General features: G+C 38.5%; 1 protein-coding gene across 15 annotated transcripts in view; it reads left to right on the forward strand.

Moving 5' to 3' along the window:
• Positions 1–18223, forward strand: part of nrxn2a (neurexin 2a) — a 468354-nt gene that overhangs the window by 84888 nt on the left and 365243 nt on the right. For 9 of the 15 annotated variants that reach the window (XM_073871201.1, XM_073871200.1, XM_073871196.1 and 6 more), the window contains one exon: positions 9987–10007. The exons of the other annotated variants lie outside the window; for them this stretch is intronic. In XM_073871201.1, coding sequence (XP_073727302.1) covers positions 9987–10007 — 21 coding nt within the window. The remainder of the gene's footprint in view (positions 1–9986; positions 10008–18223) is intronic. 15 annotated transcript variants of the gene reach the window in all.

An 18223-nucleotide genomic window follows, 5' to 3' on the forward strand; every position in this document is an offset into this window, starting at 1 on the left:
GCAGCTCTTGAAAATAGTCCCCTTGGTAACTTTCAATACCAGAGGATTATTTTGGAGCACTGCGTGATATCATTGCTTCTCCTGCAGCCATGTTACGGCAGCAAAGTCCCTGATCATTATACCAGAATGAGAGTATAGTCCCAACCATATCTGCCCAGAAAATCACAACTTTTATTTTTCCATCAGTCTTAGTACACGATGTGACTACAGAAGAGTCAAGTTTTAAAGCAACACTATGTAGTTTCCATGTAAAAATTACTTACAGCTCCCCCATGTGGTTGAAAAGCGCAACAGTGCCTGGTATCAGACACTCTTATGTAGGCAGGGGGAGGGGCGGGGCTGTGTTTCCTACCCTCCACCGCCACTTTCAGAGTGTGCTTGTAGCAGCTAGGTGGCTGCTCAGGTTGCAGCAACAGTACACTTTGTCCAGTTAAAAGTTGTTCTATCACTGAAATAAATTTAGAGACATTATTTAAAAGGTAAAAAAACTACATAGTGTTGCTTTAAATAGGAAAAATATCGAAACTCCTTGGTCACCCTTGAGCACGATGCCAATGGTCTAATCAGATTCAACGGACCGTGCCAAGCCATGCCAAAAGTGGTTCCGCCAGACCCGGAGGTCTGCTGAATGGATTCCAAAACGGTAAAAATCAAATGTTTAATTCTAGGGGAGCTGGAAAATTAGATTTTTTTCAAAATAAGTGTAATCCCTTTAAAACTGGAATAGTTTTTTACTAGACCTTAATGTATGCTATGTAGTTTATGCTGTTTCTGTTGTAATTTTTGTCTCTTTATACTCTTTATATGAACAGAGTATACTGAGATGTTTTTAAAATGTAGCGAAAGACACTTCAAGATTATTGAAGTACATGGAAAGTTTGGAGAATCGATTTTCTGCCTCTGTGTTTTGGTAGCATTCGTTGCCTTTTACTCACTTAGCAACCATAGACTCCAGAGGAAATTCAGGTATTCATTGTTCAGTGCTTAGTACCGTAATTTGCAACAACTTTCACACTTAAGATAGATGACCAAACAGGCTTTTAACAATAACAATAACATAAAATGAGCTGGTAATGGGATGCTGGCGAGAGAATGATACAGGTGAGAAATGAATTCATTTTTATTACTTTGTATATTATGGATTTTCTATAACTATGTTAACAGCAACCTATTAAGCTTAGCTTAATAAAAAGAGTCTCTAAATAAGACTAAATCTGAGGTGCAATATTTTATCATATTTTTCAATTGAGTTCACACTGGAGGACCCAATTCAGATCAAGAATGGGATTAGCATCACTCCACTAAATAGAGACAGATTACATACCATTCCGACTTTTCAAACCGACAGGTTGAGATCATGCTAATAACCCGTGTGGCATTAGCCTAGCATCCTGATTTAGCTGTGGCATGTCTGAGAAGCTCCAGATGCTGTCACCATGTCAGCTCTCCCGCTCATGCTGGATTCATTACAATTCTCCAGGACTTTGTTGCCGTGACCAATTTGAGGGAGCTAAGGAGAGCACTTGTAAAGGTTAAAGCGGCCCTTGTGATTTATAGGCGGCTGACAGTTTTGCATGGCCTGATATCCAAAGCCAAGCAAGCAGCTCCCACAAACACAGTGTGATTAAGAGATTTACTGTCTCGCTTCAGGCAATCAAGCAGCATTTGCGCCGTGGGTTTTGTGTCGTCTTTTGTCCTGGCTTTTGTTGTGCTTTGAGCTTCCCTTTGCAAATATTGTCATCGCACATTTAATGTCCTTATAGATGGGCATTAACGTCGCTTATCACTTATCCGTACCTGTGACACGTTCTGATTTACTTGAAAAGCAGTCGGTTAAAGCTGCAATTTACAGGTTTGGCCTCTCTATCGCCATCTCTGTTTCAACTGTAACATTGAAGTTATTTGTAAAAAATAATTTTATGTATGTGTGATGTGCTTCGCCTCGCTACGCTTCGTAGGTGAATCGGATGGATGTCTATGATCCCCAGATCAGAGTGGATCTGTCATAATACAGATATATACACTCACCTAAAGGATTATTAGGAGCACCATACTAATACTGTGTTTGACCCCCTTTCGCATTCAGAACTGCCTTATTTTTACGAGGCATTGATTCAACAAGGTGCTGAAAGCATTCTTTAGAATGTTGGCCCATATTGATAGGATAGCATCTTGCAATTGATGGAGAATTGTTGGATGCACATCCAGGGCACGAAGCTCCCATTCCACCACATCCCAAAGATTCTCTATTGGGTTGAGATCTGGTGACTGTGGGGGCCATTTTAGTACAGTGAACTCATTGTCATGTTCAAGAAACCAATTTGAAATGATTCAAGCTTTATGACATGGTGCATTATCCTGCTGGAAGTAGACATTAGAGGATGAGTACATGGTGGTCATAAAGGGATGGACATGGTCAGAAACAATGCTCAGGTAGGCCGTGACATTTAAACAATGCCCAATTGGCACTAAGGAGCCTAAAGCGTCCCAAGAAAACATCCCCCACACCATTACACCACCACCACCAGCCTGCACAAGGCATGATGGATCCATGTTCTCATTCTGTTTATGCCAAAATCTGACTCTACCATCTGAATGTCTCAACAGAAGTCGAGACTCATCAGACCAGGTAACATTTTTCCAGTCTTCAACTGTCCAATTTTGGTGAGCTTGTGCAAATTGTAGCCTCTTTCTCCTATTTGTAGTGGAGATGAGTGGTACCCGGTGGGGTCTTTTGCTGTCGTAGTCCATCCGCCTCAAGGTTGTGCGTGTTGTGGCTTCACAAATGCTTTGCTGCATACCTCGGTTGTAATGAGTGGTTATTTCAATCAAAGTTGCTCTTCTATTAGCTTGAATCAGTCGTCCCATTCTCCTCTGACCTCTAGCATCAACAAGGCATTTTCGCCCACAGGACTGCCGCATACTGGACGTTTTTCCCTTTTCACACCATTTTTTGTAAACCGTAGAATTGGTTGTGCGTGAAAATCCCAGTAACTGAGCAGATTGTGAAATAGTCAGACCGGCCCGTCTGGCACCAACTACTATGCCACGCTCAAAATTGCTTAAATCACCTTTCTATCCAGGACTTGGACCAGGACTACACCCCTAAATTCATTGAAGCAACTGCCATGTGATTGGTTGATTAGATAATTGCATTAATAAGAAATTGAACAGGTGTTCCTAATAATCCTTTAGGTTAGTGTATATTGCGCACAGATTTTTAACTGAAAATAGTTTAGCTTTAAACTTAACCTGGAATTTCAGATTCAGATGGGTTTATTTTGTTGCCATCAAACGGCCACATATAAAAGGCCATAGATAACATATCAAAGCTTCCTTGCCTGGTTGCTCTCATATATGTGTTGACGTCCCCATGACGGCATAATGACGATCGCATCACAATCGTAAAATGGCAAATTGCCTCCATAAAGATTCCTCTTTAATTGGCCATAAGGTTAGGCTCTCCAGTCCGCATTTTCAATAGGTAAGAGCCACGTGGATGCAGACATGCGTTCTCATTAGTGCTGCAGAGCGAGCATTGTTGCCCTTCACCTTTAAGAGCTGCAAACAGCCCTGCTCAGAGCTATCTCTACTCATTATCACAATTGCAATGGTGATCTGACTCACCCTTTACAACCAGACCATCCAGCTCCACACAAACTCCACCTCGCAAGTCTTTGACTCCTATTATTTCACACTAAAGACTTTTTCTCGTGCCTTGCCCTGACCGGTGCTTTGCCAGAGTCTGTCCTGTTGTCTCAAGCACACCATTAAGTTCACATCCGTCCTTTTGGCCTTTTGAAGAACATGCTCTGGTTTTATTATGAGCACCATGTAGGCCTGCAGCATACTGAGGCATACTGTAGTTGAATTTTCACATTTTTTTACAGTGACATTGAATATTGATATAAAATATATTTCCAGTCAGAAGTACAATCGCTTTATTCTTTGTACCTTTTAGAAGGATCTCTTGAAAAAAAAAGGCAATACAATAAACACAACTATATTATCATCGGTGTATGAAGACCTTACAAAATAATAGTTTTTATTACCTTTAACTGAGTCGGTTTTATCTATATACACCGCAGGTCCCCTTACATGGAAATCACCATTTCGTCCAAAGGGCAATCCTCCCATCCCTACCACAAAGCCAAAACGGAAGTGATTTAAAGGGACACTTCACTTTTTTTGAAAATATGCAAATGTTTCAGCTCCCCTAGAGTTAAACATTTGATTTTTACAGTTTTGGAATCCATTCAGCCGATCTCCGGGTCTGGCGGTACCACTTTCAGCATAGCATGATCCATTGAATCTGATTGGACCATTAGCATCGCGCTAAAAATAACCAAGAGGTTTCGATATTTTTCCTATTTAAAACTTCTGTAGTTACATGGTGTACTAAGTCTGATATTACGTAACTTTTCTCTGGGTTTCGAAAGGGAGGGAAGTCTAGACTGAGACGTTGGTCGCAATCCCATCTAACTGAAATAATATTGTCCATTTATTTTACCTGTAGTTAGTTACCTTGACATCTCTTTTTCTTTCTTAGTTACTTTATTCACAACAGGCTTCAGGCTTGCTATAGCTATTCTTATTCAGTTATGGATTTATTTGCTTTATTTGAACAGCAACACAAGTTTGAGGAATGCATTTCTATCATAAATAAATAAACAAATAGCAGAATCTATAACAAATGTCTTGAATGAGTGATTGTGCTGTGAGAGGTTGGGATTTGTGAACCACGCCCACGGTGTAAGATGGCTGATTGTGATTGTTTTGTGCTTATGTCACAAAAATGAAAGTGACGTGATTGTCAAGTATTGTACGTGAGTCGTGAACACACACAGAACAGTGGGATAAGGTGCCTTGCTCAAGAGAGATTTTTAACGATTGTGAAAATCGAATCTCTAACCATTAGGCCACAACTGCCTCTATAGCACAAACAATAACTGTTTGTACTGTTTGATTGAACTATGTCACAACAAAGCAAAAAGTCATCAAATAAAAAGCAAAACTATATTATTTTTTTCTCCTTTATGTAATGCATGTCAAGATATGAATGACCATGGCTGTACTGGCCATTCTAGTTGTGCGTCCTTTGCCTCAGGCTCATGTCTGATTGCAAATTGCTTTTTGTCCATGATCTTTTCCAAAGCCAGGTGAGTTAATTATGGTGGTAGCATTTTTAAAACGTCATAGATGCTCAGCCTGTGGTCGGCAACCTAATTGTACTGCTTCCTCGCTTTAGCGAGGCCAGCATCACATTCTTGATAAATAATGCAGTGCCATAATGCATTATGCTAAGCTCCATGATAAAATAAATCCAAGATGGTGGAAGAGGAATTATTGTGAATAATGTTTATGAATTAAAAGTTTTGAATATTTTTTAATTCAGAGATTTTAGTAAACTGCTGCATGTACTGTACATTCAATATTATTAACTTGATTTCCCAAAAGTTTTAGACCTAATGTAACTCAACCTGATCCCACGAATTTCCGTGGTATAGTCACGGATTATTTTGCTAATTTTTCCGTAGCATGTCACAGATCTACGCATTTTTCCATGGCCGTACCAGAGACTTTCTTTTCCGTGTCATTGTCACGGATTTGTTACTCAACTGTTTTGTCCTATTTTCTTACCATTGCAAGGTTAGATTTACATAAAATGACATCCTTACCCAAACCCAACTCTTTACCCTAATGCTAGGCGACAATGGTTTAAAAATAAAAAAAATAAAAGAATTAATCAGAAAAAATTGTATAAGCCAATAGTTAAAGTGACATCCTAACGCAAACACCAAATCCAACCCTAAACCGAAGCGACAATGGTTTGAAAATAGGAAAAAGCAGTTGAGTAACCAATCCGTGACAATGACACGGAAAAGAAAGTCTGTGGTACGGCCATGGAAAAATGCGGAGATCCGTGACAATGCCATGGAAAAATTAGCAAAATATTCCGTGACTATACCACGAAAATTCATGAGATCATGTTGCGTAACTACATACTACATACAGACTTGGGCCACCCTTAAAGGAATATTCCACTTTCTTCGAAAAATCCAGATAATTTACTCACCCCCATGTCATCCAAAATGCCGATGTCCCTCATCGTTCAGTCGAGAAGAAATTACGTTTTTTTTTACTTTAGAAAAAGATTACAGGATTTTTCTCAATTTATTAGACTATATTGGACCTCAACAGTTTACAGTTTAAATGCAGTTTCGGATTATTTAGCCCAATGCAGAGCATCAATGATGAACTCACATATATGGTCCACTGTTTTAATTTACTTACATTTACTTAAATGACAAACGCGTTGTTATGGATGTATTTTATTATCCGGTGCCAGAAATATTATGACAGTGCCTGTAAAGGGCGTTCACATTAAAACGACAACTATTAAAGTATAGTTTTAAAAATCTTTTTATATTAATGATAATAGCGGAGTTCACACAACAACTATAACGATAGTGATTTTGGCACATGATGAACGATAAACCATTGACAGCCAATCAAATCTATTTGAACTTGAAGTGCACGCGCACTTAAAAAAAGCTAGAAAAGCTTAGCCATTTTAAACAATAAACACAAAGACATTAATTAGTATTTCACATACAACAACGTCAGAACAGTCCTCTTCGACATGGACCGTTCACATTTTTGTTCAATGGGCAGTTCACATTTCGATCTAAAACCATGCGGAAATGCTTTCCTGCTTCTTTCCAACCCACTTCCCGACGCGGTATTCTGAAAAGTGGAAGTATTTTAAACTGGCTGTGGCGCGACGCGTCTGACAAACAGAAGTGTCACACCGCGAGCGTGTCGCTCTCGATTTGAAATGTGAACTGCCCCTAAGGCTCAAATGTGCTTTCTAATTAGAATTAGGGTTAGAGTATAAATTTCAACAGTTTTGTGCTTATGAACATTTATGTTCTTATTCAAAGTCCCTTTAAGGAAGCCGTGGCACTAAGCGGCCAAATTTGGAAGACCTCCGGGCAGTCGTTGATCAACTTGAATAGGAAAGGACAGATATCTCTAAAATTGCACAATTAAACATTTCCAACCAACTACTAATTTGCTCTAAAAACACCTTTTTAAAAGTTATTTCAGCTATAGTTTGAAAAGCGCTTAAAGCTCCTCCCCCAGAGAATCGTCAGTCTTTATTGAGGCGGAACTTCCGTTGCAGAGCAGTCATATTGAGTGTTTCATTGTAGGGTTGTGCCGATAGACGATAGTATTGTGTGTTGACGATCGGCAGACATATCGCCAGGCTTTTATGGCGATAGCTGGCGATGGTTAATATTATCATCATCATAGTTTCACATTAAAGGAATAGTCTACTCATTTTCAATATTAAAATATGTTATTACCTTAACTAAGAACTGTTGATACATCACTCTATCATCTGTGTGCGTGCACGTAAGCGCTGGAGCGCGCTGCGATGCTTCGATAGCATTTAGCTTAGCCCCATTCATTCAACTGTACCATTTAGAGATAAAGTTACAAGTGACCAAACACATCAACGTTTTTCCTATTTAAGACGAGTAGTTATACGAGCAAGTTTGGTGGTACAAAATAAAATATAGCGCTTTTCTAAGCAGATTTAAAAGAGGAACTATATTTCATGGCGTAATAGCCCTTTTGGGAGTACTCCGACTCGGCGCAGTAACACCCTCCCTCTCCCATTATGAGAGTGAGAAGGGGAGCGGACTTTTCAGGCGAGTCGAAGTACTCCCAAAAGTGCTATTACGCCATAAAATATAGTTCCTCTTTTAAATCTGCTTAGAAAAGCGCTACGTTTTATTTTGTACCACCAAACTTGCTCGTATAACTACTCGTCTTAAATAGGAAAAACGTTGATGTGTTTGGTCACTTCTAACTTTATCTCTAAATGGTAAAATTGAATGAATGGGGCTAAGCTAAATGCTATCGAAGCGTCGCAGCGCGCTCCAGCGCTTACGTGCACGCACACAGATGATAGAGGGATGTATCAACAGTTCTTAGTTAAGGTAATAACATATTTTAATATTGAAAATGAGTAGACTATTCCTTTAACATGCGCATTGCATGCTTTTCCTCGCATGAGAGCGTTTGTTGGCTTTACTTTGCGCGAGAGAGTTTGTTGAGACGCGCGATCAGCGGAGGCTCCCGTTTCAGACCAAAGCGTGAGTATGCTTTTTTGCTTGGACCTGAATGGGTGCGGCATGGACTCCTTCTAGCACCTGAACTTGTATTGCGCATGATTCAGACTTTTTCTTGCACATGAGCTTGTAATGCGCGCGTCTTGGACTCTTGCTCAGACCTGAATGCGCACGGCATGGACTTCTAGCACCTTAACTTGTAATGCGCATGATTTGGACTCTTCCTTGCACATAAACTTGTAATTCGCACGGCTCTGACATTTTGGCACGAAAGGTTGGCACGCAGGGGTTTAAAACCAGCGAGTGTGTTTTCAGGAAATTTCAGAGCGCCTGCAGCTTTAATGGCGCGCTAATGGCATCAGTTTTAAGAAGGTTGTCATGACAGTGTTGCCCTTGCTTCATTTTAGTCCACCAATTAAATGACTTGTCATAAATGAGTAAAAAATGAACAAATAAATAAATGAGTAAACTGCTGCCTAGCCCCCCGATACAATCGTGTATCGGCAATCTCACAGGCTGACGATAGGACGATCTCAATATGGGGCAATATACACTCTTTCATTGTCCACTAAAATTGGGTTTTGCTCTGTTTGGGGGGGGGGTGTCGAGGGATAACCAGTACTTTCGGTCACACTAGCGGGCACACTGGTGTGTGGAGCAGAGCGAGACCTTTAGCCCATGTGCCAGAGCTCAGCCCTGGACAGCCCCAGCCCAATTTAAACCCTGCCTATTCATATTAATAGCAATGCACAGTCTTGCTATATCCAATATCTTTGTCTTGCTTTTGACAGTTGCTATTGTCTAAAGTGACTTGCAGTGCAGTATAGTACACATTCGTTTGTGGGATCCAAAGAAATCGAACTCATACATTTTCACAGTGAGCTAAAAACTAAAACTAAACAGAAGGCAGCAAGGTAGCTGACTAGCTTTTAAAACAGAGTTAGTAGTGGTTTGAGAAATCCCACTAAAGGCAGTAATACACTTTAGTTTCATATGCTAATATTTCTAGCTGTAATCATCATAGTATCCTAGAGAGCGGCACTGAAACCTTCGAAGAGCCCCATGCGGCCCAGCTCCCACGAGCCTCATCATCTACTATAAAAAATCTTCTGTGGTTGAAGTAATGACAGAAACATTTCAGTGTGTGACTTGATTTATGACTCAAACAAGTGGTGCATAAACTTTTATCATGTTAGAGTCTGACTGAGAGCTTACAGTAAACTTCTCAGGGATGCAATTATGAGCTTTTCAGTGTTTTTGCGAAAACATTTCTAAGCACTTGCTGCATTGCTCAAGTGGTGGTATTTTATTTCGCATGCCCGCAAAATATGATGTATGCTTTTGTAACCACTTTTATGAAAAAGTCTGTAGGCAAATGGAAATGTATTCACTTTTCTGAATGCTTACTCTCCGAGACATTTCTTTGCGTGATGTTAGTCGTATTTCCTTGTCCCATAATTGATGTGAGAGAAAGTAAATGTGACAAGTAGGTCTACATACTTTTCAGTGGTATTTAATGTTGTATATCTTTTAATAGCAGAATTTTGTTTATTTGCGCAGTGTTTGTCATCCAATTGTTTTACCATTTATCCATAATAGTCTGTAAGATTTGACATTCAGACTACCTTTACTTACTTAAATAGCACCCGTGACCTTAAACCTCAGCGAGTTATGTTGTTAGAGCCTTTATATGTTATTATAATTGTCTATCTTCAGCAATGACATTTATTCTGCTTTTCTCATCTGTTATAGTCTGAATAAAAAACAAGCTGTGCTGTCGTTGATTGATTTATTTCTCACTTTTCCCTCTTCCCATTTCTCTCTTTTCCCTCTTTCCTTGTGCAGCTCTCCAGCAAGTTCTGGGAGGTAAGACCAATGATTCCTCTTTACAGATCTGATATGCTTGCGCTGATAGCGATTGCATTATATACTGCTTGGGTAGTGTCTTTTTTTACTGCTTGTAAAGGCATTGTCAGTTTGTACTGCAGTTCTGCTGACTGACTGGAGTCGGGCTAAAATGATACACCTGAACAAGACAAGGGCCAGATTGGTGAAGTCGCGATGCACTTGAGCGATAGCCCTACGCGTGCCGTCGTTTAACTGGGCAGCTGCCACGCGCTGGCTAATGTTTCTTGTTGGTCTGGTTGCGTTGGGGAGGATTTTATAATCGCTGTGTAACAGAGAGATTGGGCTCTCCAGTTTTCTCGGGGCTTCGGCCCTGCAGCTTTAAATGATCTCTGAATTAGATCTGCTGAATTAGCCTGAGTAAGTGTAACCGAGGCCAGGATTAAAGCAGCTGGCAGTGGTCATGCAAAAGCGCTCTGCAGTATACAGCTCATGGGGAAGATAAATTGAACTTTGCAGCCGTATGAGATGCGAGGCTCGAGTCGCCACAACTTGCAGGCATGTTTCCTAATGTCAGAGAAGGGCTCTGTATCTGTTATTTTTACCTCACCGTCTCTTTAAATTATAAAACGTAAATGCTGTAGTTTGCAATGTCCATCCTTTGGCTTTTTAGCTTTAAGGATCTATATATTTTTTGTGGATGGATAGGTTATGTCTGGTCCCTGTGGTACATTTATCAACTCAATCTTTATTTTTTTAGGTCCACAATGCTGGGTTATTTATAGTTTTTACAGTACCTTGGAGATGTTTAAGTTTGAAAATGATAACACGCTGCATTATTCAATAAGTACTGATTAAAACACTGTTGTTTTAAAAAAAATCTGGTTGTTTTTTAATTAAGAAAGAAAGAAGGCTAAATACTTTATCCCTTATTCCAAATTGAAAAGGTGTTTGGAAAAAACACTGCTTTGTGAAACAGAACACAATACTTGCAACACTGAAACATTCTGTTGTGTAAAATGATTTAAGACTATTTAAAGGGATAGTTCACCCCAAAGAAGAAATTCTGACAATATTTACTCAGCCTCATGGCATTTTCTTATGTACATATATAAATCTTTCTTTAAACACAGAGCTGGAAATATTCACAGTCAACTGATCCAACCTGCATCTAAAATCACTTGCTTCTATACTTTATAGTGTGCAAAAAAAGTTAGCAAAATGAGTAGTATGTCTGAAGCCAAAGCCGTTTCTTCCTATACGCAGAGTACGCAAGCTGCATAGGGCCCCAAACCACCAGGGGGCCCCTTGCTCTGAACTTCATTTGGCACAGCAAAGACCAGTTGGCGAGAGCAATTCGAAAGCATAACAAGCAGATACTTTAAATCCAGTTGTCAGACGGTCTGTGCAGCTCTGCGTGCAGTTGACGCGCCAATCGACATGCGTTTTGCTATATGGATATGGTTTAAAGCTATCTGTCTGGGGCAGAAAATACAAAAAGCGCAATGAAGGTGAAGTAAAAAGATTAAGAACACATTATGGGCCAGGTTTACTAACAGCTTGCACTAGCGCAAACCATCATTTTGGATTAACTATAGACGCCCAGTTGATCATTAGCGCTGAAATGGTGTGGTCTAGTTATTTTTGTTACTGACCTTTTTGCATATGCATTTCTAGAAGTCTCCCTTTCAGACGCAAAATTTTTGGGATGAGATTATTTAAATGATAGACGCAACGTGATTTACTAATGTTTGCGTGTTTGTTATGACTGGCATTTGCGTGATTATTTGACACTGAAAAAAATGACTGTGCTTGAAATGGCTGAAATTTTTGCAAGAAAAAAAGGGAATCAAAGAGAGCAGAGACCATTAGTCCATTTTCTTAAAAAAAATCCAGATAAATTAACTCACCACTATGTCAACCAAAATGTTGATGTCTTTCTTTGTTCAGTCAAAAAGAAATTATGTTTTTTGAGGAAAACATTCCAGGATTTTTCTCATTTTAATGGACTTTAATGGACACCAACACATAACAGTTTTAATGCAGTTTAAAATTGCAGTTTCAACTAAGTTTCAAAGGACTCTAAACGATCCCAAACGAGGCATAAGGGTCTTATCTAGCGAAACGATTGTAATTTTTGATAAAAAATATGCACTTTTAAACCACAACTTCTCGTCTTTCTCTGGTCCTGTGATGCACCATTGCGACCTTACGCAATACATCATCATGTCAAGGGGTCACAGAGAAAGAGGACCATTCCGATGTTATTGTATGTCGAATGATACAAATTAATTTCTTTGTGTCAGTTTATTGTTTAAAATGGTTAAAATGTAACACGTGACCTTTCCACGGCATTACGCAATTACGTGAGGTCGCGCTGGCGCGTCACACAGGCGGAGGAAGACGAGATGTTGTGGTTTAAAAGTGCATATTTGTTATTTTTCTTGTCAAAAATGACAATCATTTCGCTAGATAAGACCCTTATGCCTCGTTTGGAATCGTTTAGGGTCCTTTGAAACTCTGTTGAAACTGCAATTTTAAACTGCATTAAAACTGTTACGTTTTGGTGGTCCATTAAAGTCCATTAAAATGAGAAAAATCCTGGAATGTTTTCCTCAAAACACATAATTTCTTCTCGGTTGAACAAAGAAAGACATCAACATTTTGGATGACATGGTGGTGAGTAAATTATCTGGATGTTTTTTTTTTAAGAAAATTGTCTAATCCTTTAACATGTAACGGTTTATTTGGAATACCGGAGAAAAATATTATTCAAAAATATTGTTTGCCAATCCCAAGCCATGTTATTTTTTATTTGCTGGGGGAAATGAAAGAGAAGTCACTAGGAGAAGTCACACAATACCAGACGTTTTAAAACTTATTGTAAACCTTCATTTTTCAGTGTCCAGTGGCTTCGAGCTGTGATTTCCGTAGTGCTGAACTCAAGCGGATCACACGTTAACTCATCAGCTCTGCTTATTTGCGACCCTGAACTAATTTGCGCTTCTCTTAGTAGATTGCGTTAGTCATTATGGAAATCAGCTGTTGCGCCTGTGTTATTTAATTTGTGCTTTTTTAGTAAATAACCAGCAGATATTACCACTCCCATCTGCGCATTTTTGGGATTGCACTTGCAGGCTAATTTGCCCCATTTAGTAAATCTGGCCCCCTTATCATCATGTTTTAAATTCCTATTTAGTCTTGACTCTTGACTAACCACCATACAATTGATTTATTTCAAACACTCCAGTCCAAATCTCCAAGTCCAGTATTAGTCCAGTGTGTTTTGTTAGAAATGCTTGTACGAATCAATAATCAAAATCTTTCATACGTGTTAAAGACATAAACACATTCAGTCATGCAAGCTGTTATGTGACATTACATCTAAAGTTTGCATATTTAAAGAATTATTGATGTATTTTGGTATGTTTACCACTGAAGTAAACTATATCGATCATGCCTTACTGTAGTTTTTAAGCAAATTGGAAAACCTGTTGTTTTTTGTTATAGTTTTTCTGACTGCTATTTTGGTTTTATAATATTTGTTTTATAATTTATTTGGCAGTAGATCTTGTTTTCTAAATGCGACAGATTAAGTAAAAAACATGTTTAATGTTATAGGAAGTATTCTAATGAGTGTCACAGTAATGCCCATATGGAAAAAATGTATAGCTACAGTATAAGATAATAAAACGTGTTTTTAGTTAAAATTTTGTTTATAGCTACAGTCAATGGGTTTCATGAACGTGCTGGCATGGCCCCCAGAAGTCTAGGATCGGCACTGTCTGAAGCCAAAGTATGCCAAAAACAGTATTTGAGAAAACCCATGATGGTCTTTTGCTGCCATCAAGATTTCTTAGTATGCATCGAATAGACATCTTCTGAGGACGCAGGAGCCTACAAGCCAGCAAAATTCAAATTTAAAAAAAAAATCGTAAAATGCTGGAAAACTCTGAGCAGGGTGGCTCTTTTTAAGTGTAAGTGAAATAGTCTAAAAGTTAATTTCCTCGTGGTAATATTGTCCTTGTTTAACCTTACACGAGTAAATTATTTTTACCATTGTTATCGCATTATAGATGAACAAACATATGAATGAAATCATGGTGGATGTAGTACAGTATGTAAGTATGCATGGATGTAGAAAGTAGGCACTTTATTTAATACAGTACATCTTGTCACAGCATGTGATTTTGGACGCCGGGCCGTTTTTCATTCATGAATCAGATTTATCCGGTTCTTGAGTGCAACTCACCGACTCAATGATTCAGTCATTGATCCAGCTGTCAAGTTAACAGCTCAATGGAGGGGAAAATCACTCAAAGCCCTATATGCTGTAGAAGACATGAACACCAATGCATGGCCTACTTGGGCTACCAGGTGCTTTTTAAAGGCTTTGCAGATGTAAAGTGTTGTTATTTGGAACTGTGCCTCAGGAAAACTCACTTTTAGGTTCAGCAACAATAAAAAAGAATAACACGAGGGCGAGCAAATATTAACAGCAGTTTTTCATTTTTGGGTGAACTATGTCTTTTTAAAATGTGCTCTGAGCATCGTCTTTCTGCGACATTATTGAAGGCCTGTGATCACTGGCACTGGCAGTCTCTTTATTGTTAATTTTATGGTGCTCTGAACAGAGGGAGGTTATCAGACAGGCCACATGAACACTTGTGGATGATACAGGCCTTCCTTTAAAACGTGCTTTAGCCTAGGCTTTTATTCCTCCTCCTTGTGAAGCCATTATACACAACGCTATGCTAACATCAAATGGCAAGAATTGGACAGTGTTGTGCCTTCTAAAGAAATGCTTGTGCCTTTATTGGATTAAAGGTTTTTTTTTTTGCACTTTGTTTCCAGTGAATAATGCATAAAACAATGATGACACTCATTTAAGGGAACTCGTATTGTAGTGTGACATTTTAATTCTCAGATAAAGAAATCTTTAACGTTTGTGAATGGGCAGGTTTATCAGAGGAAGATAAAGGTTTTATAGCAGACATGATTTTTAGATTAAATAGAATTGAAATTTGCTAAGTCTTTAGTCTGATGTATTTACACACTTGTTCAGAATGTGCGTACTATACTTTCCAAAATCAGCTTGTCGCTGTTAGACAGCTGGTCGACTGATACTAGACTTTATTCATTTATGCTGCGGTCACACTAGACTTTCTGCCTGCAAAATTTCTAGTGGTCGACTGATAATGGGATTTTTAATGGCCGATACTGATATCAAAAAATCAATGTGGTGGATTTGTGGCTGATATAACGCAAACGTAATTGCAGTAAAGGGAAAACAAGGAGAAAATTGGTGAAACCAAATAAACACTTATTGTGCGGAATATGTGAGAAATAATTGACTACAGGCTGTTGAATTATTCAGGAAAAAAATGCACAACCAAGGTGGTAATGCGGTACGAAGTGAAGCGGTGGGTGTGCGTTATTTTTAAATAATTCAAAGTGCCGGTGTCAATTATTCTGCTTATACAGTACCACAGTTACCACAGACATTGCTCTGGTGGTTATCTTAAGACATTTGACCGCTTAGGTGTGCGTTTATCAAAAGATAATGCATACCGTGGAATATTTCTCAACCAATCAGAATAAAGCATTTAACAACCTGTGGTATAATTATGAATATACTCTAAGTTCTTAAAAATACAGAAAAAAAGACTGATGTACTGTAGATCTGACACCTTACTGTACTTTTCGAATAAGACTTTGCTGCATGCATGAAAAAATCTTGCGATACATCAGAGACTTCTTCTTCTTTTCTATCACTAAATATTTTATTTTCAAATAATTAAAAGGACCGTGGTCAATTAATCCGCTTATACCACGGTTTCCACAGACATTGCTCTGGTGGTTATTTTAAGACACTTGACAGGCTAGGTGTAGGTTTATCAAAAAATAATGCATACCAGACGATTTCTTAACCAATCAGAATAAAGCATTTAACACCCCTATGGTATAACATGCGCTAAAGTGTTGTTTTTTTCCCACATCAAAGGATTCTGACGTGCTTGCACTGTTATGGTTACTTTCAGACTTGGGAGGGTTACTTTTTAAATGTATTCCGTTACAGTTACAAATTACTTAAAAAAAAGTATTCAGTAACTTAAATGAAGCACCAAAATATAAAAGTAATGTAATCAGATTACTTTTGGATTCCTTCAAGGTCACATATATTATATATTATTCCTTCTGTTCCACATTTACAATGCTATGAAATCATCTGAAGTAGTAACTTAAGGGGGTCGCACACAGGCCGCGCAGCTCAGCGTTGTGTCGCGTCTAGGACAACTCGGAGGTATCGTAAACCGGAAGTGCACATTAAATAGCGCGAGCTTCGTCAAATAGTGTTTATTTCAAAATGCTAAATATACATTAGCAGCCAATGTTAATCGTTAATGATTTAGGACAAATATGATGTTATTTAATGTTAAACTATGTGAGTGGCGCTGTGTGGCGCGACAGGGATTTGAGCAACTTCCTGAGTTAAAGCTGGGCGGCACAGATGGGCACCACCTGGCTGCGCCAGTGTGTGTATACTCATAGAAAACAACGTGTTCGATTTTTTTTTAGACCGGCACTGCGCGGCACTGAGCTGCGCATCCGGTGTGCCACCCCCTTTAGAAGTAACTTTAATGACACTTAAATGACTTAATGTCATATCTGTGCATTGTTAAAAGGAAAAAAGTGATTTACATGAAATAATTAAATTAGTTAACATAATTAACAACAATAAAAACACGAAAACATTCAAAAAAGGTTTTGTCCCCGTTTTTTTATTCGTATGTGATAACAAATAAGATTTCATTGATATTTTAACTATTGAACTTGTTTTTATTTTAAAAATCAGGTCAGATTATTGTACAGTCAAGCAGTGCTTGAAAATCAGTGTAATTTTTTGTAATCCTGAAAGTATTCCCATTTTTTACAGAATTTAACTGTAATCTGATTACTTTTTTTACGTAACTGTAACTGATTACAGTTACTAGTTTTTTGTATCTTGATTACGTAATCCCGTTGCATGTAATCCGTTACTCCCAACCCTGGTTACTTTTATTATTAATGTACAAAATAGGATTGTGTGATACAGATTTGGAGTTTTTCCTCCACCTAAAAGTCATGCTGTGACATATACAACGTAGATCATCTATTTGTAACAGGTCTTCCCGTAATATGAATTTGCAGACCAAAGTTCACCAAACTTGGAACATAGCACAATACAAAATGTATAGCATGTGCTTCTGTTTCCGGTCTGCATCTAGTGTGACTGCAGCATTAGACTTACGTTACTTTGCATTGCAGTTATGTGATTTGATAGCACTTGTGTTAAGATGTTGAGCTGGCTCAGTTAAGCAGCTGTCTGCTCTGCGTTGTATAGCATAGGCTTAGGGATGTTTTCAGGCAGATCATACCTGTTTCCATCTTTGGTAGAAAAGCTTCTATGCCACTCCCGATCACTTAGGCATCTGTGCTAATCTCAAGCAAGGGAGTGTAATCCAAAACTCCATTTAAAGTTAAGTTTGGATGTATTTAGGGCTGATGTTAGGCAGCATAGAGCAAGACTGACCGCAGTTATCATGACCGGTGGCGTCCTGTGAGAGCAGACGCATGTGGGAACATTAGAAGGACACAGCTGAAACTTTCATACCCGTTCCCCCTCCGTACCTCAATGACCTTGACATAATCCTCCTCCTGAGGGGAAAACTCCAGGAGTCTTAGAGGAGAGCAGTCTAATCCCTTCTCTGTATATTCAGAGGTTTCTCATTCAGTCCTGTGCAGGAGTTAATCAGAGAAGATCGGTTTTGATATGCACTAGATAGAGATTCGGTTATGGCTCAGAATTTTATACAGTGAACATTTGCAAAGCAAAGCTGGTTGCCACTAGCAGCTTAAGAGCCGCTGACAGTTGCTAGGAATTTTTAGCGATTTACTGATGTTATAATCTTTATCTTCAGCTGCTTAGTGTATATCCGAACCTGTAATGTATTGTGTGACCTTTTCAAAAACTTCTAGTTTCACATAAATCCGTATTGGACATCGCACAATTATGTGTGTATATTAGTTTGAATTGGATATAAAAAGACTATTATTCTGTGTTCAGCTAATGCTACAGCATATGCTGTTTTGTATAAAAACATGTATTTTATTTCATATATATATATATATATATATATATATATATATATATATATATATATATATATATATATATATATATATATATATATATA

This window comes from Misgurnus anguillicaudatus, chromosome 9 (assembly GCF_027580225.2).
Source record: "Misgurnus anguillicaudatus chromosome 9, ASM2758022v2, whole genome shotgun sequence".
Lineage (NCBI taxonomy): Eukaryota > Metazoa > Chordata > Actinopteri > Cypriniformes > Cobitidae > Misgurnus > Misgurnus anguillicaudatus.